The sequence below is a fragment of the Paroedura picta genome, chromosome 15 (genome assembly GCF_049243985.1).
Source record: "Paroedura picta isolate Pp20150507F chromosome 15, Ppicta_v3.0, whole genome shotgun sequence".
Taxonomy (NCBI): domain Eukaryota; kingdom Metazoa; phylum Chordata; class Lepidosauria; order Squamata; family Gekkonidae; genus Paroedura; species Paroedura picta.
The window spans coordinates 28,710,552-28,736,493 of record NC_135383.1 but is presented as its reverse complement, the minus strand read 5'-3'; the positions used below and the strand labels follow the sequence as shown (position 1 = coordinate 28,736,493).

At 46.1% G+C, this 25,942-nt stretch overlaps 1 protein-coding gene across 28 annotated transcripts in view; it reads left to right on the top strand.

Annotated features, from left to right (window-relative positions):
- The window catches only part of MSI2 (musashi RNA binding protein 2), an 833,820-nt gene that overhangs the window by 408,342 nt on the left and 399,536 nt on the right, over positions 1-25,942 (top strand). For all 28 annotated transcript variants that reach the window (XR_013226812.1, XR_013226808.1, XR_013226811.1 and 25 more), the window contains one exon: positions 17,673-17,721. Coding sequence is in view for 20 of the 28 variants with exons in the window: in XM_077312083.1 (XP_077168198.1) it covers positions 17,673-17,721 (49 nt within the window). In the remaining 8 variants the exon portion in view is untranslated. The remainder of the gene's footprint in view (positions 1-17,672; positions 17,722-25,942) is intronic.

The window sequence follows — 25,942 nt, the reverse complement described above, 5'->3', positions numbered from 1 at the left end:
CGACGAAGATGATCTGGGGCCAAGGGACCAAGCCCTATGAAGATAGGTTGAGGGACTTGGGAATGTTCAGCCTGGAGAAAAGGAGGCTGAGAGGGGAGATGATAGCCTTCTTTAAGTATTTGAAAGGTTGTCACTTGGAGGAGGGCAGGATGCTGTTTCTGTTGGCTGCAGAGGAGAGGACACGCAGTAATGGATTTAAACTTCAAGTACAACGATATAGGCTAGATATCAGGAAAAAAATTTTCACAGTCAGAGTAGTTCAGCAGTGGAATAGGCTGCCTAAGGAGGTGGTGAGCTCCCGCTCACTGGCAGTCTTCAAGCAAAGGTTGGATACACACTTTTCTTGGATGCTTTAGGATGCTTAGGGCTGATCCTGCATTGAGCAGGGGGTTGGACTAGATGGCCTGTATGGCCCCTTCCAACTCTATGATTCTATGAAAACGCTAAGAGGGAATGCTCATTACGCATTACAGCACATTCCACATGGGCACAGGCCGCATCTGTAGCTTTCTCGGCTGGTCTTCCACTGCTGGACGTCTGCAGAGCCGCCACATGGTCTGTACCTTCTACCTTCATCAAGCACTATTCGATGGATGTCGATACTGGATCAGATGCAGCCGTGGGTAGAGCAGTGCTACAAACGCTCTTCCGCTGATAGTGCCCAATCCCTCCTCCTTGGTGAGTGATCTTGCTATTCTCCCATGTGGGACTGCACTGAAGTCACGAAGATGAAAACAGGGTTGCACTTACCTGTAACTGATGTTCATCGTGTGGCTTCTGTGGAGGCACACATCCCACCCTCCTACCCCGCAGTGGGCACTTATTAAATTGACTCACGGCGGCAATTCAGGAGAACTGAGGGAGGAGTGCTAACCCCTCCCAGGTCATGTGATATTTGTGTTGGAAAATCTTTCTCCTCCTCCAAAAAGGGAGGGGTAGCACTCCTGGGAGTCTTAAAGACTGATAAATAGCTCACTAGCTCCTCTCCGTGGTAGGCCTGCGACATCGCAGTCCCATGTGTGCCTGCACAGAAGCCACTCAATGAACATCAGTTACAGGTAAGTTTATTCTGGGCTCTGGAAAGCTCATCTGTAACCACTATGCCAAAATTCCCAAAGGTCAGTCCTCTCCCACACTCAACGCACATTCCACACCACAGGTCCTTGACACCCATATCTCCCCAACCATACCCTCATTTGCCACCATGCCACCACAACCTCCCACACAACACACACATTTAACCCCATGCCCTTACAGACTGGACAACTCCTCCCCTTCCTCTTCCCACTGCCAAGCTCTATCGCCCGTTGTATTCTTGGATACAACGGGCTTTGCCCCTAGTATACTAAATAATTTACAGAAAGCGAGGGTAGAATTTGCCCAGCTGCCTTCTTTTGGGAAATGATCTCCAAGGGGACGCAACCACTGAGAAGGCTCTGCTCATTATTCCCACTGGTCTTATCACAGACAGAAACAATGGATCAGGTTTTTCCCCCCTGAGAATATATGCTTATTGTTATTTGCTTTAGGTTTCCGGCATTCAGAAATGTATTTTAAAAATCTATTTACAGGTGCTATATATGCCTTAATTCTTCCAGGGCACACAAGACATGTTGATAACTTTACAGAATGGTTTATGTTCTGATAGATGTGACACAATAAATGTGGAAGAAGGGGTGGGGAAAGAAAAGGAAAATAAGAAAATGCAGATGGATATTGGCAGGAGTCTCATTATCAGTGTGGGGAGGAGCTGAATGGCCCATGCAAGGCAGATGCAGGGGAGCATTGTCTCACCTGTGTGATCCACTTCAAAAGAGCTCAATCCTTTGCCAACAGAGATGCAGCTAATCCCGGGGTGAAGCACACTGGGCAAAGCGATGGGACTGGAAGGCTGACCTGAAGCTTTGGGCATGGTGATTGGGTCCTTTAGAGGCACTTGTCAGAAGAGCCCTGCTCCCAACCAAGTGAGCTTTCTAAGGTATCAGACTAGCAGTTGTCCCATAATGTATTTCTCACTTCACTGGGCCTGCTCTGCCTGGACACACTTGGCAGGGTGGGAACGTTTTGTGATGGCTTCCCAGTTTTTCCCAATGATGATGTTTTTCTTAGTATGAATACTAATTTTCTCCTTAATTTGCTCAGCCTGCTGCTTTTGGAATCCCAAAGCTTTCTTCCAAAAGGTGCTTCTCTGCATTTTCCAGTGCAGGATACTGGGAGCCATTGTTTGCAGGGTGACCAAGGGCCCAAGCCCCCTTCTTTCTACCTCTTGAAAAGAACTATGTCCCCGTCCCTGTGCTTTCCAGATTGTCCTGCAACCATCAGCACTGAGCACTTTAATCAGGGCTGCAAATAACTTGTTTTTGTGTTGGGCTGTTCCCCCCTCCCCGCCTGGCACTTCATTTCACGGCTGTCACTCTGTGTTCTGTATGCATAGGACAAGATTAGCTTATTGACAGGTTCCCGGATTCATTAGTAATAAATGCCTTGATTCCTCACAGCACCGGATAAATCTGTACAATTATCACCTCAGTCACATTCATTAATTGGGAGTGCAAGCAAATGGTGAACATTACACTAAATGGCAGATCAGAGATCCTGAAGGTGTGCTGGCATGACAAACTTAAACCACTTTGGCTGGCTTCTGTCCCCCCCCCCCACACACACACACACATTGCCAAGGTAAGTTCTGAGTGCTCTTTTTTTGTGACGTGTAATACTATTTGTGTGAAGAGGACTCACAGTCCATGACTAATCCTAGAGCTGCTTGAGGAGGCTTCGCTTTTTGGTCTGGGGGCATTCTTTTGGCCGAAGTTACCTCTAGAGCAGTGGTCCCCAACCTTTTTGAGGCTGGGGACCGGCAGGGAAACTGCCCACGCGTGCATGCCATGCATGGCGCATGCGCGGCCCGCCCGCGCATGGCGCAAATGCGCGGCACATTGTGCGAAATCGCAATGCTCGGGCGCGGCCCTGATTCCCTCTCCCCCCCTCCCGCAGTAAGAAGCTTCCCGGGCCGCAAGCTTGTGGCCTGGGAAGTTTTTTACTGCGGGGGCAGGGAGAGGGAGCCGCAGCCCGGCGCCAAGGCCTTCGCGGCCCGCGGGTTGGGGACCACTGCTCTAGAGGATAATCTGTGGCTGAATTATCATTCAGAATTCCTATGGACAATAATAATTAGCATTTTATATAGCTCTTGGGGGTAATGGAAAGTCCAGTCAGGGCCCAAGTGGTTTGCCATGGCCTCCCTGGAATTCCTTGATGGCTTCCTTGATGGAGAGCCAGTTTGGGCTCGCCACGGCACTGATAAAACTGTTCTGACTGAGCAGCGATATCAGGGCTCTCTGTTGTGGGGAGAGGAATGGGAAGGCGACTGTAAGCTGTTTTGAGCCTCCTTTGGGTAGGGAAAAGCGGCATATAAGAACCAACTCTTCTTCTTCTTCTTCTTCTCCTTCTTCTTCTCCTTCTTCCCATCCCAGTACTGACAAGAGCAAACCATGCTTCGTGTCTGAGATCTGATGCGATTGGGCTAGCTTGGGCCGTCCTGATCAGGACTATTGTAAGTGTTACAGCAGCCATGCATGAGAGGCCCGTACTGTACTGGGCTGAGAGCATGAACTTTACCTTAATACCAGCTACTGAATTTGCGGAAGAGTTGAGATTTGAACCAGGAACTTCCAACATCACTTGTAGCCAGTAGGTTACATCATGAAATACAAAACATGAGGTGAAGACCCACAAGGCGTCATGGTGGGTCATGAAAAAAGTGCTTTCAAGTCATAGCTGACTTATGATGACCCTAGAGGGTTTTCTAGGCCAGCTGACCAAGACTGGTCCGTGAATCAGTCGGTCCTGGGCCGTGGCTCCTCCTCGTCCTCCTCCCTGGCCGCTGCCTCGGGGTCTGCCCTGCCACTCTGCTGCTGAGTCACCTTTGGTGCTCTCTGGCGGAAGCCATGGCTGGGGCTCCTCCTCGGCATGACACTGCGCAGCTGCTGCTGGCAGCGCTCCCCAGCGGGCAGCAGGAAGTCAGGGACACCAGCGGGAAAGCAAGCAGAGCAGGGGCTCAGGCCGTGGCAGCGTCCCTTGGCAAAAGACTACCCCCCCCAGGGCCTCAGTAAAATTGTCAAGTGTTGACCATTCCCTGGTGATGAAAAGGTTGTGGACCACTGTTCTAGGCAACCATTGTTCAGAGGTGGTGCTCCATGCACTGTTGCAAAGTTCCACTTCCAAGACTCTATAACCTTGAATGGCTAATCTCTTGCCATTGTGAGTGAGTGGTCAGGTAGTTGAGAGTTCCTGCATTGTGCAGGGAGTTGGACTAGATGAACCTGGAAGTCCCTTCCAACTCTATGATTCTATGTTTCTGTTTTGCCAAAAAGCCATTCTATTGATCATAGTCTTTATAACCACCACACTCCCCATGCTCCCCCCCCCTCACTGCAGTGCTGGCTGCCTGCCACAAAGCTATTTCTCCCCTAGATCTTTGGTATGTTCTTTCCCAGTCTATCAAACCTGAAAAGTATAGTATATGCAACCTGCACATTATGGGGAGCAGTTGGGGGGCTCAACCTTTTGAAGAAGGCATTGGGAAGCCCACAGTGTGAAGTTGCAGCTGTTCTCCCCCCAGACAAAAACAGCTGTGAAGGTGGCAAGTTCTGGTTTTTTCCCCCAAATGGCAGTCACTTGTCAAGGAAAGCTCAGATCTGTGTTTCAGTTTCATAAGGATTCCTGCAAGACACATTCAGTGAGTCCTCAACCCTTTGTTCCCAGGGCAGTTAGAGCACTTAGATTGGGAACAATGGAGTGCTTTGGGCTCTCTGGCCTCATTTGATGCAACTGCTCTGGAGATGGCATCTTTCAGGAGGTGGTTCAGAGATGGCAGGGTAGATCTCTCTTTGGTTGCTCATAGCCACTCTTTGGACAGGTTGCTTTTCAGGCTCCTTGCCAGCTCTGTGACTTGTACCCAAAGGTCTGCTTGAATAAAGGTGTAACCCTTGAATTCCAACAGTTTATATCACATGGAGGCTGATCTCTGATGTTTTAGGAACAAAAGTGTCTGTCTAGAGGAAGAGGATCCCCTGCCCCCCCCCCTTTATCCTTCCCCCCTGCTGATCCAAGGTTGACACACACCTTCCTCCTCTTGACTTGGAAATTCAAACCTTAAATACCACAAACCTGTTACTTGATCATTGTAAAAAAGAGAAAAGGGAAGAAGAGAAAACATAACTGTTTACTCTTGTTAATGTTAATTTAGTAGCAAAATGCCTAATTTTTCTTTCCCCCTCCTCCCCCACTGCTGAGGCTTTGAGAGTGTTTAGTATAATGCCCTCTCATTTACCACATTCGGCCTGGGGAATAACAGTTTGGAGTTGTACTTTGCCTTTTGCAAACTACAACAACAACAAAACAACAAAAAGAACCCTCAAATAAATCATAGAATAGAATCATAGAATCATAGAGTTGAATTTTTGAAATGTTGTTGTCCCAGAAATACTGTTATCCTTCTCTCGTAATCATTGGAAGCTCTATGGTTTTACCTAGAGAGATGTGATGTCACATCTGGTTTTTCATATTAATACCACACTGTTACCATTGGCCTCTCCCCATGTTCCTGTAAGAGTGCTCGATGTACTGAACAGGAAAACTTCTTTAAAAGCAAGTTTCTTTATTCAGAGACATAGACATTATTAAAAGGCATAGACAGGAATGGTGAATCTAGGGAAAGACTCCTCTGCTAAACCCAAGCACACCTCAGTTTGGTGAGAGCCAGTTTGGTGTAGTGGCTAGGAGAGCGGACTTCTAATCTGGCAAGCCAGGTTCGATTCCCCCACAAGCAGCCAGCTGGCTGATCTTTGGCTCGCCATGGAACTGATAAAACTGTTCTGACCGAGCAGTGATATCAGGGCTCTCTCAGCCTCACCCACTTCACAGGGTGTATGTTGTGGGGAGAGGAATGGGAAAGTAATTGTAATCTGCTTTGAGCCTCCTTCATTCCCCCCTCCTTTGGGAAGGTGATGGCCTGCATTTCAAAGGAGCCTAAACATTTGGTGCAATCTAACACTACCAAGGCTTCGGAGACAGAGAGGCTGGGGAGGATGAGCTAAGCTATGGGAACCAAAAGCATGTTTGTCCTTCGGGTACCATGCAGCTTAGGAATTGGAATACATCACAGGCTGACCAGGTAGAGCAAGAAATGGAACAATCACAATTATCATGGCAGAATATTGGGAGTAACTATCGACCCGTCAGCTTCACATCTGTAACTGGCAGACTTTTGGAACAAATCATCAAACACTTGGTCCTTGAACAGCTGAAACAGACAGCTGTGATTTCTAAGACTCAGCACGGGTTTCGCAAGAACAAGTCATGTCAGACCAACCTTATCTCTTTTTTCAAGAAAGTAACTACCTTGCTGGATCAGGGGACTGCTGTAGACATAGTTTATCTGGATTTCAGTAAAGCTTTTGATAAGGTTCCACATGATATTCTTATTGACAAGCTAGTAAAATGAGGTATGGATTCTAATTCTGTCAGGTGGATCGGTAACTGGTTAACAGATTGTACCCAAAGGGTACTTGTAAGTGGTTCAGCATCCTCTTGGAGAAGAGTGACAAGTGGAGTGCCGCAGGGATCTGTCCTGGGACCTGTGTTGTTCAACATATTTATAAATGATTTGGATGAGGGTTTAGAGGGGATACTTATTAAATGTGCAGATGATACTAACCTGGGAGGGGTAGCAAACACAACAGAAGACAGGATCAGAATACACAATGTTCTGGAGGCCTCACTTCAAGAAGGACATGGATAAAATTAAAAGTGTACAGAGGAGAGCAAGGAGGATGATCTGGGGCCAAGGGACCCTATGAAGATAGGTTGAGGGACTTGGGAATGTTCAGCCTGGAGAAAAGGAGGTTGAGAGGGGACATGATAGCCCTCTTTATTTGAAAGGTTGTCATTTGGAGGAGGGCAGGATGTTGTTTCCATTGGCTGCAGAGGACGCGCAGTAATGGGTTTAAACTACAACAATATAGGCTAGATATCAGGAAAAAAAATTCAGTCAGAGTAGTTCAGCAGTGGAATAGGCTGCCTAAGGAGGTGGTGAGCTCCCTCTCACTGGCAGTCTTCAAGCAAAGGTTGGATACACACTTTTCTTGGATGCTTTAGGATGGTTAGGGTTGATCCTGCGTTGAGCAGGGGGTTGGACTAGATGGCCTGTATGGCCCCTTCCAACTCTATGATTCTATGATAGGCTTGAGAACTGGTCTAAACTGAATAAAATGAAATTCAGTAGGGACACATGTAAAGCTCTGCATTTAGGTAGGAAAAACCATCTACATCAGTATAGGATGGGGGAGACTTATCTTGGCAGTGCTATGTGCGATAAGGATCTAGGAGTCTTAGTAGACCACACATTGAACATGAGTCAACAGTGTGACTCAGCGGCGAAAAAGGCAAATGGGATTTTGGGGTGTATCAAACGGAGTATTGTCTCCAGATCACGGGAAGTGATGGTACCACTTTACTCTGTTCTGGTTTGGCCTCACTTAGAGTATTGTGTTTTTGGGATGTAGACAAGCTGGAGCGTGTTCAGAGGAAGGCAACAAAGATGGTGAGGCATTTGGGGACCAAGACATATGAAGAAAGGATGGGGGAACTTGGTCGGTTTAGACTGGAGAGGAGACGACTGAGAGGGGATCTGATAGCCATCTTCAAGTGTTTAAAGGTTCAGGGTTCAAGTGTGAAGGTTCAGGGGGGTGGCGGGTTAGCGTGGATGAGCGATAGGGTTGTGAGTGTCCTGCATACTGCAGGGGGTTGGACTAGATGATTCAGGAGGTCTCTTTCAACTCGATGATTCTATGAGGTTGCTTCCAGTCTCACCTTAAACACCATGGGTTTTTCTGCTTATGTTGGTGGATTACTTTGCTCTGAACACTCCTGCCCGAAAAAATTATTTTTGGGTGGCTTAGGAAAAGAGAGCCTCTCTCCTTTGCTTTCCTTTAAACACATAGAATCTCAGAATCATAGAATAATAGAGTTGGAAGGGACCTCATGGGTCATCTAGTCCAACTCCCTGCACTATGCACAGAATCAGCGTCAGATGGCTATCTAGCCTCTGTTTAAAAATTTCCAAAGATGGAGAACCCACCATCTCCCGAGGAATCCTGTTCCACTGGGAAACCGCTCTAACTGTCAGGAAATTCTTCCGGATGTTTAGATGGAATTTCTTTTGAGTTAATTTCATCCCATTCGTTCTGGTCTGTCCATCCAGGGCAAGAGAGAACAATTCTGCTCCATCCTCCATATGGCACCCTTTTAAATACCTCTCAGTCATCTCCTTTCTAGGCTAAACACTGTGGTAGAGGGATCAATTCCACTCCACTTTGCTTTTCTTGCTAGGCTCTTTCCTTTTACACAAGCAGTTTGTGTCTTGTTGGGGACAGAGAAGTGTGACAAAAGAGCTCTTGGGTTTTGGGTACCATTCCATTCAGCCTTTACATATTCAGACTCTTCTGCATTCTCTTTTGGGTTGTGCCACTTAGATTTCAGTGGCACTGATGGCCTTCTGAATCAATAGTCTCTTTCTACCCTCAGCCCTAGCTGTAAACTGCATGGAGCTTTTATTCCAACCCCAGGTCGATTCAGTCCCTGCCCTCTACATAGAATGTGATTTCCGTTTGGATTTTGGCCGATTTAAATTTTCCTTCTGCAGCAAGAAGGATTGATCCGGAGTGACCCTACCTTTATTGTGCGATATCTTAGAGTGCTTTTAATGCTCAATATTTTTTGGGAAAGAAAGCTCCGTGGTAGAGAACCTTTGATAGGCCACACCTGGTCATGTGACAAGCTTGCCTTAAAGGAGAAGCCCCTAACTTCTCTCAACTTCTGTCGGTCCTGGATTTTTTCTCCCTCCTTTGCCTTTTTTGATCTTCTCTTCCCCCCCCCCTCCAAGAAAAGAAAGAGGCTTCCTGCTTGGCTCCTCTCCCCCTTCAAGAAAAGAAAGCAAGAGGCTTGGCTCCCCCCCCCTTCTGAACTACCCTAACCACGTGCAGAAGACTTTCCTGTTTCAATGGGGGGGGGGAAGACGTGAGTTCAAAGCGATCTGGTTTCCATAGGATTGACAATGGAATAAAGAAAGGAAGGGAAGCCCATTGTAACAAGAAAAGATTTTTCAGTTATGTGAGGAGCAAACGTAAAGTAAAGGAGGCAATAGGCCCAATGTTGGGTGCGGATGGACAAACTCTAACGGAAGATGCAGAGAAAGCACAAAGGCTTAGTGCCTATTTTACATCTGTTTTTCCCCACAGGTCAAAGTGTTTAGGCACATCTAGAGATGGCCGTAGCCAAAGGATAGTGTCTGAGTGGCAGGTTAACATGGATAGAGAGGTTGTCGAGAGGCATTTAGCTGCACTGGATGAGTTCAAATCCCCTGGTCCGGATGAAATGCACCCGAGAGTACTCAAAGAACTTTCCAGAGAAATTGCACAGCCCTTGTCCATCATCTTCGGAACCTCTTTAAGGACTGGAGATGTCCCAGAGGACTGGAAGAGAGCAAATGTTATTTCGATCTTCAAAAAAGGGAGGAAGGATGACCCGGGAAACTACAGACCAGTGAGTCTGACCTCTGTTGTGGGGAAGATAATGGAGCAGATATTAAAGGGAGTGATCTGCAAACATCTGGAGGACAATTTGGTGATCCAAGGAAGTCAGCATGGATTTGTCTCCAACAGGTCCTGCCAGACCAACCTGGTTTCCTTTTTGGAACCAAGTAACAGGTTTGCTGGATCGGGGAAATTTGGTTGATGTCATTTACTTGGATTTTAGCTTTTGACAAGGTTCCCCATGATGTTCTGATGGATAAGTTGAAGGACTGCAATCTGGATTTTCAGATAGTTAGGTGGATAGGGAATTGGTTAGAGAACCGCACTCAAAGAGTTGTTGTCAATGGTGTTTCATCAGACTGGAGAGAGGTGAGTAGCAGGGTACCTCAGGGCTCGGTGCTCGGACCGGTACTTTTTAACATATTTATTAATGATCTAGATGAGGGGGTGGAGGGACTACTCATCAAGTTTGCAGATGACACCAAATTGGGAGGACTGGCAAATACTCCGGAAGACAGAGACAGAATTCAACGAGATCTGAACACAATGGAAAAATGGGCAAATGAGAACAAGATGCAATTTAATAAAGATAAGTGTAAAGTTCTGCATCTGGGTCAGAAAAATGAAAAGCATGCCTACTGGATGGGGGATACGCTTCTAGGTAGCACTGTGTGTGAACGAGACCTTGGGGTATTTGTGGATTGTAAACTAAACATGAGCAGGCAGTGTGATGCAGCGGTAAAAAAGGCAAATGCCATTTTGAGCTGTATCAGCAGAGGCATCACATGAAAATCACAAGATGCCATAGTCCCATTGTATATGGCACTGGTCAGACCACACCTGGAGTACTGTGTGCAGTTCTGGAGGCCTCACTTCAAGAGGGATGTCGATAAAATTGAAAGGGTACAGAGGAGAGCGACGAAGATGATCTGGGGCCAAGGGACCAAGCCCTATGAAGATAGGTTGAGGGACTTGGGAATGTTCAGCCTGGAGAAAAGGAGGTTGAGAGGGGACACGGTAGCCCTCTTTAAGTATTTGAAAGGTTGTCACTTGGAGGAGGGCAGGATGCTGTTTCTGCTGGCTGCAGAGGAGAGGACACGCAGTAATGGGTTTAAACTTCAAGTACAACGATATAGGCTAGATATCAGGAAAAAGTTTTTCACAGTCAGAGTAGTTCAGCAGTGGAATAGGCTGCCTAAGGAGGTGGTGAGCTCCCCCTCACTGGAAGTCTTCAAGCAAAGGTTGGATACACACTTTTCTTGGATGCTTTAGGATGTTTAGGGCTAATCCTGCGTTGAGCAGGGGGTTGGATTAGATGGCCTGTATGGCCCCTTCCAACTCTATGATTCTGTGATTCTATGATTCTATGAAAGTAAGTGCAGATTCTGCCCTGGTCTTACCTTTTTACAATTTTCAGTGAAATTTGTTTTTTCTCCATAAAGTCCCTTCCCAAGCACTCAACTTTCTTTTCATTCGCTTTGGCCCTCTCCCTGACATGTTTTATTTTTTTTTTTACCAAAGGTCTCTTTTCCTTGCTGCACTTTATCTGTTCAGGAGGTATTGAGAAATGCTATTGTGTCACTAGACAGTGGAAGAAAGCAGCTATTCTCCTCTTACAATGGTTGCCCTACAAAAATTCATGCTGGGTAAGGCAAACTTAGAAAGGGCAGAGGCAGAGATAAAATGTTCTGACCTTCCAAAACAAAACAAAAAAGATAACCAATTAAGCCCGGTTAAAAGGGCATCCTGGCTTTAAAACATCCCGGGGTATCACCCGTTGGTTGGTTCGAAGAATGCACTGTACTCAGGAGAACTTTTTAGTTCTCCACCCAGGCTTCTGAATTCTAAAAAGTTATACCTTTGTGAGTGGCTTTCTCCTTTGGATGGTGGAAAATTTTCTTTTTATCTGGTGTTTTTTCTATGCTGTTTTGGAGTCCAAAACAGAAACGGGTTCAGCACCCATTTGCTTCCTTGATTGATTCCTTCATTCACTTGTGCATGGAAGCTTATACATTTAATCAAACATTGCTGGTCTTGAAAGTGGCACTGGACACAAACTTTGTCCTTTTGATGAATGTTCCCCATCTTGGTGGGGGTATGGCGGGGAGATTTTCAGTTGATGCCTCCAAAATAAGGATAGTGACATGATTTACTGCTTCTTTGTAAAGATTCAAATGAGTATCCGTGTTGGTCTGAAGTAGCACAATAAAATCAGAGTCCAGTAGCACCTTTAAGACCAACAATGATTTATTCAGGGCGTGAGCTTTCAAGTGCAAGCTCTCTTTGTCAGACTAAGTACTGACCATCATAACAGTAGGAATATATAAGCAAAAGTTAATCTTGTTACATTAGTAAACTGTGTCATAGCATCCAAACACAGCCATATGATTGGCTGCTTTGGCAGAGAGTTTATTGTGTTTCTTTGTAAAGAAGCTGTTTTGGCCTGTCAGTATTGCCTAATTGTCAGTATTGCCTCCAGCAAAACAGCAAAATAAGGATAAAGGTATTAGGATAAAATTAGGAGAATGCCACCTTGGTGTAGTGGTTAGGAGCACAAACTTCTAATCTGGCAAACTGGGTTTGATTCTGCACTCCTCCACATACAGCCAGTTGGGTCACCTTGGGCTCACCACAGCCCTGATAAAACTGTTCTGACCGAGCAGGAATATCAGAGCTCTCTCAGCCTCTCCTCCCTCACAGGGTGTCTGTTGTGGGGAGAGGAAAGGGAAGGCAATTGGAAGCCGCTTTAAGATTCCTTCAGGTAGGGAAAAGTGGCATCTAAGAACCAACTCCTCTTCTTCTCCTCCTGCTTCAGCAGGGAGTGAGAGAGAGATCACTGAAGGGGGACATTGCATCTTCTCCCACCTTGATCTGGCAAGCATATGGATATTTGTAATATGTTTATTAACCTCGAAATAACGGTGTTAAGCTTCCAAGTTGGATAAAGTTGTCTTTGTGGCAGTTGACTTATATTGCCACTCCACTAAGAAATCTGATTATGTAGACCTGCCTTGAGATAGGAATCCCCCTAAAAATGGGAATGACTGTGGCTAGTGCAGCCACCTGCCCACTAAGAGTGGCTGCTTTCAATCCCCTAGATGCCCCTTCCTGTAGGGCAGCAGATTTGGAGCTGAGGCAACTCCCAAAGATCTGACACTGCCAGTTGTAGTATTGTTGAGGCCAGAAGGGGGCTACCAGAATGGTCTCCCCCTTCTGTTGCTTGATCTTTCAGAGCAGCCTGGGAATGAGTGTCCATCTACAGAGCTAGATGAAATGTAACAAACCAAAATTTAATTATTAAAATTTAATTATTTTTATTGAATCTCCTTTTTGGTGGAGACAATTACCTTGAAATGGCTTGTGTCTAGGCAAATTCCTTTGCATGCTTCTTTATGGGTAAAGCATTTGACTGATGAAACAGCCATGGGCTGGCAGTGGAGAGGAGAGGGGTGCAGAAAAGACTTCTGAGGGAGCAATGCATGGTGCTGTGTCTAAGGGTGGCTGCGCAGATTAAATGTGGGTGGAATTTGTTGTTGTTGTTAGGTGCAAAGTCGTGTCCGACCCATCGCGACCCCATGGACAATGATCCTCCAGGCCTTCCTGTCCTCTACCATTCCCCGGAGTCCACTTAAGTTTGCACCTACTGCTTCAGTGACTCCATCCAGCCACCTCATTCTCTGTCGTTCCCTTCTTCTTTTGCCCTCAATCGCTCCCAGCATTAGGCTCTTCTCCAGGGAGTCCCTTCCTTCTCATGAGGTGGCCAAAGTATTAGAGTTTCATCTTCAGAATCTGCATGTACTTCTGGAAGTTCTCGGTCCACATATTGCTGGAGCCTAGCTTGTAGGATTTTGAGCATAACTTTGCTAGCATGAGAAATGAGTGCAGTGGTGTGGTAGTTTGAACATTCTTTGCCATTGCCCTTCTTTGGGATTGGAATGCAAACTGACCTTTTCCAATCCTGTGGTCATTGTTTTCCAAATTTGCTAGCATATTGAGTGTAGCACTTTTACTGCATCATCTTTTAAGATTTTGAATAGTTCTACTGGAATGCTGTCACCACCACTAGCTTTATTGTTGCTCAGACTTCCTAAGGCCCATTTGACTTCACATTTCAGGATGTCTGGCTCAAGGTCAGTAACTACCCCATTGTGGTTATCAGGGATGTAAGCTCGCTCTTGTATAGTTCCTCTGTATAATTTTGCCACCTTTTTAAAATCTCTTCTGCTTCTGTGAGGTCCTTACCATTTTGGTCTTTTATCATACCCATCTTTGCATGAAATATTCTCTTCATATCTCCAATTTTCTTGAAAATATCTCTGATCCTCCCCATTCTATTGTTTTCTTCTATTTGTTTGCACTGTTCATTTTTAAAAAAGCATTCTTATCTCTTCTAGCTTTTCTCTGAATTCAGTTTCTCCCTTGCTTTTCACTTCCCTTCTCTCCTCAGCTATTTGTAAAGCTTCCTCAGACAGCGATTTTGCTTTCTTGCATTTCTTTTTCTTTGGGATGGTTTTAGTTGCTGCCTCTTGTATAATGTTGCGAACCTCTGCCCATAGTTCTTCAGGCACTCTGTCTATTAGATCTAATTCCTTAAATCTATTTGCCACCTCTACTGTATATTCGTTAGGGATATGATTTAGTTCATACCTGAGTGGCCTAGTGCTTTTCCCTACTTTCTTCAATTTAAGCCTAAACTTTGCAACAAGAAGCTGATGATCTGAACCACAATCAGCTCCTGGTCTTGTTTTTACTGACTGTATAGAACTTCTCCATCTTTGGCTGCAGAGCACATAGTCAATCTGATTTCTGTGTTGACCGTCTGGTGATGTCCATGTGTAGAGTCGTTTCTTGGGTCGTTGGAAAAGAGTGTTTGCTATGACCATTGTATTCTCTTGACAAAATTCTACCGGCCTGTGGCCTGCTTCATTTTGTACTCCAAGGCCAAACTTGCCTGTTATCCCGGTTATCTTTTGGCTTCCTACTTTAGCATTCCAATCCCCGATGATGATAAGCACATCATTTTTTGGTGTTGCTTCTAGAAGGTGTTGTAGGGCTTCATAGAACTGGTCAACTTCATCCTCTTCAGCAGCAGTGGTTGGGGCATAGACCTGGATTACTGTGATGTTGAAAGGTTTGCCTTGGATTCGAACTGAGATCATTCTGTCATTTTGGGGATTGTATCCCAGTACTGCTTTTCCTACTTTTTTATTGATTATGAAGGCTACTCCATTTCTTCTGTGAGATTCTTACCCACAGTAGTATACCTAATGGTCATCTGAATTAAATTCACCCATTCCTGTCCATTTGAGTTCACTGATTCCTAAAAATGTCGATGTTCAGTCTTGTCATCTCTTGTTTGACCACGTTCAGCTTACCTTGGTTCATGGATCTGACATTCCAGGTTCTTTACAGCATTGGACTGCCTTTTCATCACCAGTTACTTCCACAATTGAGCGTCCTTTCGGCTTTGGCCCAGTCGCTTCATTCATTCTGGTGCTACTCGTACTTGCCGTCTGCTCATCCCCAGTAGCATATTGGACACCTTCCGACCTGAGGGGCTCATCTTCCGGCGTCATATCAGTTTGCCTTTTGAACCTGTCTATTGGGTTTTCATGGCAAAGATACTGGAGTGGTTTGCCATTTCCTTCTCCAGTGGATCACCTTTTGTCAGAGCTCTCTGCTATGATCTGTCCGTGCATGGCATAACTCATAGCTTCACTGAACTATGCAAGCCTCCTTGCCACGACAAGGCAGTGATCCTTGAAGGGGAGTAGGTGGAATAAATGAGGCAAATTCCAGAAAAACAAAGTCATTTTTGTCAAAATCTGATTGTGTCTGAGGAAGATGTTTACACCTGTTTACACCTTGAGCAGTGGTGTATCTAGCTCATTTGGTGCTCAGGGTGGGAGGATGGGGCTTGGTGATGTGGTGGCAGGTGGGGATGCCAATCTCCCCTATGCCTCAGGGGAGGGCGGTATGTAAATGAATGAATGAATGAATGAATGAATGAATGAATGCATGCATGCATGCATGCATACATACATACATACATACATACATACATACATACATACATACATACATAGAAACCGTTTACAGGCCTCTGGAATGCAGCAGCTAGCTGGCTCAGGCTTCTTGGCTCTGGCACTTGGAAAACGAGCCACAGCTATACCAAGCAGGGGAAGTGATGGCACGGAGCCCGTACTGTCTGAAGCCTCTGATGGCAGCGCACCTCCCATTCATTAATGGAGCAAGTGAAGAAGCTTACTGGAAGGCTTCATGGTACCCCTACCTATATTTTTCATTGAATAAAACTTTGTTGGCCTTAAAGGTTCCGTTGGACTCAAACTTTGTAAAGGTGTGTTTAGTCAGAACCTTCTCCTTTCTGAAGTGTAAATGCCATAAGAAATACAAACATGACCCCCACTACCAGTCCAAATTCTTCCTTTATCTGTGGCTGAGCAGGTTTTCTTTCCCAGCCACCCCTCTGGAATTTTGCTTGATTCATTGGCTAAATTTTCCCGGCAGTGGCTCCATTCTCCTTCAGTGGACACAGAGGAGAAGGGGGATGTGGTTTCGGGAGGGTCTTAACAGAGAAAAGAGACTGTTCCATTTTCAGGAAGGGTTTAATTCAAGAGCGATGGTAGGCCAAGGCCGTTTTGACAAGTAGTGAGCAAACCTTTGTATTCATGACACCCATTCTTCACATCAGAGGTTTAACTGAAAAGGGGAAACGGTGGTAAAGGCCCATGTTGGACTACCACATGTAAGACTTTGGATGTAGGTCATGTAGATGTAATGAGGTTTGGCCATTCTAGCTAGAACAGACACCTTCAGTTGCACCAGAAATACCAGTTGCTAGTTTCTAATATTTGAGCATTTTTCCTCCCCCCTTTATCTGTCTGTCTGTCTGTCTGTCTGTCTGTCTGTAAAACTTATAGATCACCACTCTCGAACTAGCCAGCTTGTGACGGTTTACGTTAAAACATATTTCCTTAATTTAATACCCCTCTTTCTCCACGGTAGGGCCCCAAGCTGTCTTACATAATTCTCCAATTTGTCCTTGCAACAGAAACCCTGTGAGCTAGGTTAGGCTGGAACTCATTGACTGAGTCACCCAGCAAGCTTCCATGGTTGAGTGCAAATTCAAATTTGGGTTCCTGAGATTCTAGTCTTGACACTCTAGTTGCTATACCACATTGGTTTTTCCTGTGGCCAACCTTCCAGGAGAATCCCTGACTGGTGCCACTCCATTGGGCAGGGGGCACTCTTCCTCGTGGGTTGCTGACAGGATCCTGGCAGCAGAATTCCTAACCTATCCTATCTGCTCATGCTTCAGGTTCTGTTGACTCTTGCAACCCAGATATTGGTTGTTGTGTTTGCATTAAGCTATAGGGTGCTCTCTTCACTTCTGTGGGTCCTAGACAATGCCCAGTGAATCTCTGGGGTAAAGCTTCCTCCCTCTTTCCCAGGATGTGTGGTATTCTCTGTTGCCTTTATCCAGGTATCGTGTAGCGATGGGGAGCTGATCTACCAACATGATCTATGTCTAGATAAACGCAGGGGTATTTGCAGAAGGAACATAACAATATCCCCCTTTTGAAGAAAACAGTGAGACTTTGGGAACTCAAATATGCTCCCAGTAATAATGGACTCAGCGTTGTCTACACTGTGATGCTGTCATACTCATAAGTATCACTGGCTGATTTCATAAAATTTTGCTCTGTTTTCTTTTGTATACCTGTATGCAGTCATAACTGCTTTGCAGGTTCCTGGTGTCATGTGGAAAAGGAAATCAGTCTGAGAACTCGTTCTCCTTTCTCACTTATACCTTCAAAATATTTATTTACCATATGCAGACTTTCCTTTTCCATGGAGCTCTCAGTATTCTCCCATCCTGATTTCCATCCCGGTCCACACCCACTTGGCTTCAGCAAGGCCGCATTGTGTTGTGTCCTGAAGTCCTGGCCCCCCTGGCCCATGCACTTCCTCAGTTATTTCCTAATTTGATTTTAAACTCTCAAAGTGAGTTTTTTACAGTTCACTGAGCTAAGTTTCTTCCTTCCTTTTATGTCTTGGCAGGTAGAGGATGCCATGCTTATGTTTGACAAGACCACCAACAGACACAGAGGTAAGAGGGGGAACCTGATCCCCAGCAATGAGGCTAGTTTTTCACTTCAGATGGGCAGATGGTGGCAAGTTGTAGGTTCTTTTCTGGATGGTGGGATGAGTGTTGTGCATAATGTGACTAAGTGCTGATGACTTTCTGGATCAGTCATTTGGATCCGCTGTGACTAGCAAGCAGTTGTTGGTGGTTTCCCTGGCTAAAAGAAGCAGGGATTTAGCTGTGCCCTTTGAATCAGCATCCAGTGGGAGGCAGAATTTGTTTGACTGTTTTTGCAGTAGGCTTTGGAGGTGAGCAGGTCAGAATCACAGGGAGCAATGCTCCTATTTCAGGCCTTGTCTTGGTCTAGATTGTGTAGGAATTTGAGCCAAAATAATTTGCTACTAGCACTCTATCTGGTATTCCTTCAGCCTTCTTGGACAAGAAATATTCACCCTTTCTGGTTGGGTTTGAAAAGTGTCACTGGATGGAGTGTGGAGAACCTCCCAGTGCAGATGCTCAGGCAGGGCCCATTTCCCTTGTTCCCTCCCTTACCTGGGCAGTGTTACTTTTGCTCTCACAGCCTGAGCTTTTCTTTCTTTTTAATCTGAAAGGATGGCAGTTTGCAGAGACCTAATGAGAAGATGTTCAATAGGAAAGCAACCAAGCAGGCTTTGTGCGAGCTCCATGGGCTGCTCCCTGCAGACAGTGCAGAGGTGACAAGCTTGAGAATGGAAAACAGCAGAGGCATTTTGGTGTCAAATTCTAGGGCTTGATTCTTCTTGTTAAGGGAGTACAGATTTTTTTCCCTGAAAAGGATTAATTAATGCCCTCGAGGCACAGTATAGTAATTTCCTGTTGCTACTTTTTCTCACCTGCTGCTTTCTTGAAGGGTGACTCTCGTCAGAGCCTCATGTTTCAACCGGCCGGCAAAAACCTCTCAGGGTGCTGAGCATAGAATGAGGCTGTGGCCACCTGAGTGCTGGACTTCCTGGCACTCCACATCCTTAGAATCATAGAACCATAGAGTTGGAGGGGGCCACACAGGCCATCTAGTCCACCCCCTGCCCAACGCAGGATTAGCCCTAAGCATCCTAAAGCATCCAAGAAAAGTGTGAATCCAACCTTTGCTTGAAGACTGCCAGTGAGGGGCAGCTCACCACCTCCTTAGGCAGCCTATTCCACTGCTGAACTACTCTGACTGTGAAATTTTTTTCCCTGATATCTAGCCTATATCGTTGTACTTGAAGTTTAAACCCATTACTGCATGTCCTCTCCTCTGCAGCTAACAACAACACTTTATTTACAATCATTACAACCAGTACAATAAATGCTGGGCTATAAGGTAAAGGTAAAGGTATCCCCTGTGCAAGCACCGAGTCATGTCTGACCCTTGGGGTGACGCCCTCTAGCGTTTTCATGGCAGACTCAATACGGGGTGGTTTGCCAGTGCCTTCCCCAGTCATGACCGTTTACCCCCCAGCAAGCTGGGTACTCATTTTACCGACCTCGGAAGGATGGCAGGCTGAGTCAACCTTGAGCCGGCTGCTGGGATTGAACTCCCAGCCTCATGGGCAGAGCTTTCAGACAGCTGCCTTACCACTCTGCGCCACAAGAGGCCCTATGCTGGGCTATAGAAACAAGTAAAAAAAAGCGACCAGGACTACGTGGCGGTGAAGCAGGGAAGGAAGGCATGGGAAGGGAGAGTGCAGACGCATGTGGAACGTGTCATGCATGATGGTGTGTGTGGGGGGGAAGCAGATGCATGGCTATATAAGGGACAAATGGGATCCCACAGGGTACAGAGGCTCAGGCATCAAGGCGGCAGCCAGAGGTAGGCAGGTGGTGTGGGTCCCAGAGTGTTGGGCAGGAGACGTTGAGACATGGTGGGGAGGGCCCAGTCCCCAGAAGGGGTGTCACTCAGCTGAGGGGGAGGCAGCAGGGCAGAGCAGAGCCCCAAGGTAGGCTTTCCTTGGATAGGCAGGCAACACCTGTGGGTGCTATTCAACCCAGGGACCCTGAGGGTGGAGCACAGAGGCAGAGTAGCTGCAGCTAATATAAACAGCATCCTGCCCTCCTCCAAGTGACAACCTTTCAAATACTTAAAGAGGGCTATCATGTCCCCTCTCAACCTCTTTTTCTCCAGGCTGAACATTCCCAAGTCCCTCAACCTATCTTCATAGGGCTTGGTCCCTTGGCCCCAGATCATCTTCGTCGCTCTCCTCTGTACCCTTTCAATTTCATCTACGTCCTTCTTGAAGTGAGGCCTCCAGAACTGCACACAGTACTCCAGGTGTGGTCTGACCAGTGCCGTATACAATGGGACTATGACATCTTGTTATTTTGATGTGATGCCCCTGTTGATACAGCCCAAAATGGCATTTGCCTTTTTTACCGCTGCATCACACTGCCTGCTCATGTTTAGTTTACAATCCACAAGTACCCCAAGGTCTCGTTCACACACAGTGAATATGTTAAAAAGTACCGGGCGGAGACATGGCACTTGGATAGCTCGAATACTTCGAGCTCCTGTTCCACTGAGGGTCAATCGCTGCTGTGATTGACAGAATCGGGTTTTGGGTACGCTAACCCACCCACAATCTTCTCAGGAATTCCTTGTGAATCTCTGGGGCCTCTCTGTTTCGCAGGGAAATTAATATCCCACTGGAACGTAAGCTCAGTGTGCACAGGGTACAGAAAGTGCCATCCGCCATTTTAAAATCTTTTTCTCTTCTTTCAACTCTGCAATCTACAAAGCTCTTATTTCAATCTACAAAGCTAATTGGATACTTCCCTGCAAGACCTTCGACTCATCACAACTCTGGAGTGAAAACATCTGGCAGACATCAGATCGAGCCTATAAACAGTGAGTGGGGTTTCCCCCGGCACCCTCTCCCCTGGAATAAACTCTCGGCGTGGAAAGCTGTTTTCTTTAATTTAAGCAAGCTAGAGTGACAGGAAGATAAGCGAATCTACTTTGATCCTCTACTATGATTTAACTGAGGGGAGGACATCTGCTAGATTCCAAGACATCAATCAACGCATAGAGATGCTTTTCCGCTTCTTCGTCTCTACTTTTCCCCCCGTTTCTGGCTCTGCTTGAAGCCACCTCAATATGAGGCAGACTAATTCTCTTTTCTAAGTAGAAGAAGGACTTAAATTAACTCAAACTAATAAGTAACAGCTATTATTGCATTTGTTTTGGTTTTCGGAGATAAGAGATTAGAGCCGTGGGTGGAAAGATCTCGCGAGAACTCTGTTCCAGTACGAGACATTGCTTTAATATCAAAACAGACTGTTGCTTTCGTTAGGACTCTGTAGGACCTCTACTGGTTATTTGCAAAATTGCAAATATATTTCGGAGACAACATATGCAAAATTGCCTAAGACTAACAAAATTCTAAGCCTGGAATATGTCTATGCTAAAAAAATTTGCTCATCTATTAGAGATACAAACCCAAGACCTGAAAGAATTTACAGATGGCTTGCTTAAAAATATGCTCATGGAGTTTAAAGGCATTAAGGGAGAAGTCTCTAACAGGAATGATGAACTAATAATAGTGGCTGATGATAGCACTAAACAAGATGGAAAATTACCAGCAGAAGAGAAATCTGAAACTACGGAGATGGAAAAGGGGATGTCGGAGCCTTGTAGCCCAGATAAGGACACCCTACCTAAGAAGATATACAGCCACTCCAAAGCAACAGTACACAAGGACCAATCAAAAGATATATGGATCTGCGGTGAAAGCAATCGATTGAAAGTAGCTTCTTGGAAAAAAATCAGTACTGATATTGGAGTCCAGGAGGTACAACTGTTTCAAGATTTACCGATGTATACTCCGAGGGAAAAACTACAACTGCATTTTCTCAGCCAAAGGCCAACTGGACAGAACATAAGTCAATGGGAGCAACAAGACGCAACAAGCCTCGATATGAGACCCCCTTAAGAAGCTTGGGGAACGGAAATGTGACACAGTGGTTGAAATTCTTTTCCTCTTTTCACTCCTTTCCGTAGCTATATAGGCAATATAACTAGTTAAGAAGTTAATCTGGGGTCTAAGATCTTCTAAGTAAGCTGAATTTGTATTATTAAATTTAATTTCGTAGTGTCTACCAGCCCAAAATTAAAGCCTAACTAAAAGGAGAGCCTCTTGTGGCGCAGAGTGGTAAGGCAGCGACATGCTGTCTGAATCTGTCTGCCCATGAGGTTGGGAGTTCAATCCCAGCAGCCGGCTCAAGGTTGACTCAGCCTTCCATCCTTCCGAGGTCGGTAAAATGAGTACCCAGCTTGCTCTTGCTGGGGGGTAAACGGTCATGACTGGGGAAGGCACTGGCAAACCACCCCGTATTGAGTCTGCCATGAAAACGCTAGAGGGCGTCACCCCAAGGGTCAGACATGACTCGGTGCTTGCACAGGGGATACCTTTACCTTTACCTTAAAAGGAGACACTTAATGGAATGGGTTTATATTATCATGTAAGTGTGGGGTTTTAGATTTCCTATGTTAGCTGAATTTGAATTATCTAATATATCTGTAGTGACTTTCAGCCTAAACTTAAAGCATAATTAAAAGGAGGATGAGTAGTCCCTCCACCCCCTCATCTAGATCATTAATAAATTAATTAATAAATGGGCTTAGCTTTCACTAAAGTGGTATATCTGGACTGTACCATTGGAGCTGAGGATTCACATAATTGAAACTATAATTCCTTTTTTTTAAAGTCCTTTTTGATTAACATTTCAGAAAGCCAGGTTCCAGCTCAGGCTTCTCCTTGGCCTGCTAAAGGCCAGGAGTTGTCGGCATACATTTTTGTTCTGCCTTTCCAAAAATCTGACTGAAGTTTGTCTCCCGTCCACCAGGGTGAGAAGAAGGTGTGGTTGTATCATCCTACCTATAGTAATTTTCACTATAGAATATTCATGTCACATGCTGCTGTGTTTTACACTAAACATGTTTAAACACGTTCCAATTGTAGTTTCTGCTTCCAAGTGTGTGTGTGTGTGGGGGGGGGTGTTGCTGCTTCTTTTTGTGTCTCCATCTTGAAGCTCCTTTGGCATTTCTCTAACAACATTTATTATTTTAGAAGCCACAAAAGTGCCAGGGTTGTAGCATCAAAGTTGTGCCAGGCACATGTTTAAAGCGTTGGAGTGAAGATCAAGGTCTGTTACAAACTTCAGCACTTTTGCTCCTGGAAAGCAGCTTCTTAGATGGCTGCTGGAGAGAGGGTTGCTTCCTATTCCAGCTAAGTACTTGCAACTCATGCCCTGCCACTTACTCTGCTCAATTAATACCAAGGGGATACCACAAGATGGAAAAACTGAGCAAACTGTATAGAATATTTAGATTTCAAATGGTGCTGCTCAGAATTGGAGCGCCATTTTTTTGCCAGGTTACTAGGACTAACAGCACAATCCTAAACAGAGTGGCTCCCTTCTCCAATAGTCCTCAGCGAGGCAGTCCTGACTTTTTGGATTCAGCTTTTCCTCCTTGTGGGAAGATTTTTCGCCAACTGCCCCAGTCTGGCCCTGCCGCTCAAAGAGCAGGACACAGATCTTAGCGTTTAGCAGTGCTCTGACTCCACAAAAAGGTGGAGGGGGGAGACTCATTGTGGCTGCCGCTGTGGAGGTATCTTCAGCAGAGGACAGTTGGTCTCTCTGGCTGCATGGACATTCCAGCCTTTGAGCTCTGTTCATCTCCCCCCCCTCCTCATTTCTCTCAGTCGGACAGAGAGAGCGGCTTGACATTACCGGAGGGCGATCCTGAGCCTCCCACCATTTGTTGTTCCTGCAGAACGAAGTGCCAACGGCCTCATCAGCTGCTGGGGCCCTTGCCACACAAGGCTGAGGGGAGTGGCCACAACAGTTCTTCAGCAGGAAGACCTCCTGGCAGCAAACCAAGCTGAAGGAACTACCCTCGATAGCTAGTGCCTTGATCTTTCCCTCGTGCCTGAACAGGATTCTCCTTAGGATCAGATTCCCAGGCTCCTGAACTCTCAGGCCAGCTTTTTGACCAGGATCATGAAAGGGAAACATGAGTAAATCAAGGAGACTGTGACAGAGGCCTTTCCTAAGCCCAGGGGGTCTTTAAAAAATTTCCTTAAGCCACATGCCCACCCAGACTCTGCTTCTTCAGGGAGTTCCAGGGAGGTTGATGAAGATATTCCCTCCCCCACTCCCCTTGTGCCAAGAGGGCCAAGCTTGATGCGATAGTAGACAGAGAGCATTATGGGGAAGAAGGGGGGGACTTGAATTCTGAGTTTTCAGACTCCTCTGGCCCGAAGGAGGAAGGAGAGCTATCAGAAGAGGAAGAGCCCCAGGTCACAATGATGCAGACCAGACTTTTTCCTCAAGAGTTTTTTCACAAGCTTCTGCTCAGAGTTATGAGGATCTTGGAGATGCAAGCAACAGTGAAGGAGATTGAGGTTCAGGACCCAAATGAACCAGCGGGATCTATTGGAAGGTCCCTGCATCCCAGGGCTGCCCTTTCCTTCAGTTTTCAGTAAGGCAGTTCAGGGAGAGCCCTGCTAGACCCAAGTCCAGTCATCTATATGAAGACCCTAGTCTCCTTGGTGGCCTATTTGAGATGTATAGATGATCTCTTAATAAGGTTACCCTCTCTCCAACAAAGATTGCTTGATGTTCAAGCATACAACAAGTAACATAGGAGTTTATCTCCCCTCCCATGGAAATTCTAAGCAAACACAGTTCAAAGAAGCCAAAACAGGGACAACCACTTGGCCATAAAACTACAGGTCTGGGAACTTGGGGGTACTAACCAATGGGAGAGGAAGGAATGTGAGGGGAGGATAGGGAGTTGTAAAACTTTGTGGCAGGAAAAGACCTTACGGTGTCAAACCAAGGCAACAGAATCAAATTTATGAAACAGAATTAACATAATGGCAGAAAACCTGGGGATTCTGACATTCTACCCCCCAGAGCCTTCCCTAAAATCAGCCCCCCACTGGTGACAGGAGAGCTGTTTTGTGTGGGCAAGAGGCATGGAAATCGTGCACTAATTTGGGATCTCATACTTGTTGAGCATCTACCGATTCTTCATCTCCCATGGGAAACTCTTTCCAATCAACCACGAACTGTAGAATCATAGAATCATAGAGTTGGAAGGGACCTTCTGGGTCATCTAGTCCAACCCCCTGCACTATGCAGGACACTCACAACCCTATCAGTCATCCCCACTAACCTGCCACCCTTGAACCTTCACAGAATGAGCCTCTCCAAAGGATGGCCTGTTTAAAAAGTTCAAAAATGGAGAACCCACCACCTCCTGAGGAAATCTGTTGCACTGAGAAACCGCTCTAACTGTCAGGATTGTGGTTTAGAAGAAGAAGAGTTGGTTCTTATATGCCACTTTTACCTACCTGAAGGAGGCTCAAAGCGGCTTACAGTCACCTTCCCATTCCTTACAGAAGTCTAGTCTGGAGAGGACCACTGCATGAATCACTGTGGCCAAGTACAAGGACAGGTGTGTGTGTGCGTTGGCCGATGTGTCGTCCGGTGCACTGGTGCTTCCCCTCCCCCCGTGCCGCGGCATTGGCTGCTTCAGGCACGAATGGCCGCTTCAGATGCCGAAGCGCCCAACCCTACCTGCCATCCTCTGTGTCTGGTTCCTCAGAAAGGAAAGCAGAGACTGAAGGCTGTCCCCCGAATCCAGGCCTTGGCAAGACAGTGGGTTAATAGCTCATCATCAACCATATCAAACATGGCAGACAGACTGAGCATAATGAGGCTAGCCAAACTGCTCCCATCCAGCTGGCACCAGAGATCATCTAACAAGGTAACTAGCACCACAGAATCATAGAGTTGGAAGGGACCTCCACGGTCATCTAGTCAAAATCCCTGCACAATGCAGGAACTCACAACTACCTGCCTACCCACAGTGACCCCAATTTCATACCCCAGTGATCTCCCCCACCAAAATTCTCCAGAATCTATCTTGGCCTGAAGGAATTTCGCCTACCATCTCACAGTGGTGATCAGCAATTCCCTGGGTATGCAAGGAAGAGGGGGAGCATTTGAGCATGAAATTGGGGTCACTGTGGGTAGGCAGGTAGTTGTGAGTTCCTGCATTGTGCAGGGATTGGGACTAGATGTCTCTGGTGGTCCCTTCCAACTCTGTGATTATATGATAATAACTCAAACACTTGACGAATAAGCAAGTTTATTGTTAGGGTTCATCGGAAGGCCTGTCATAATCGATTAGTCATGCCAGCTGCCATGAAACAGAACC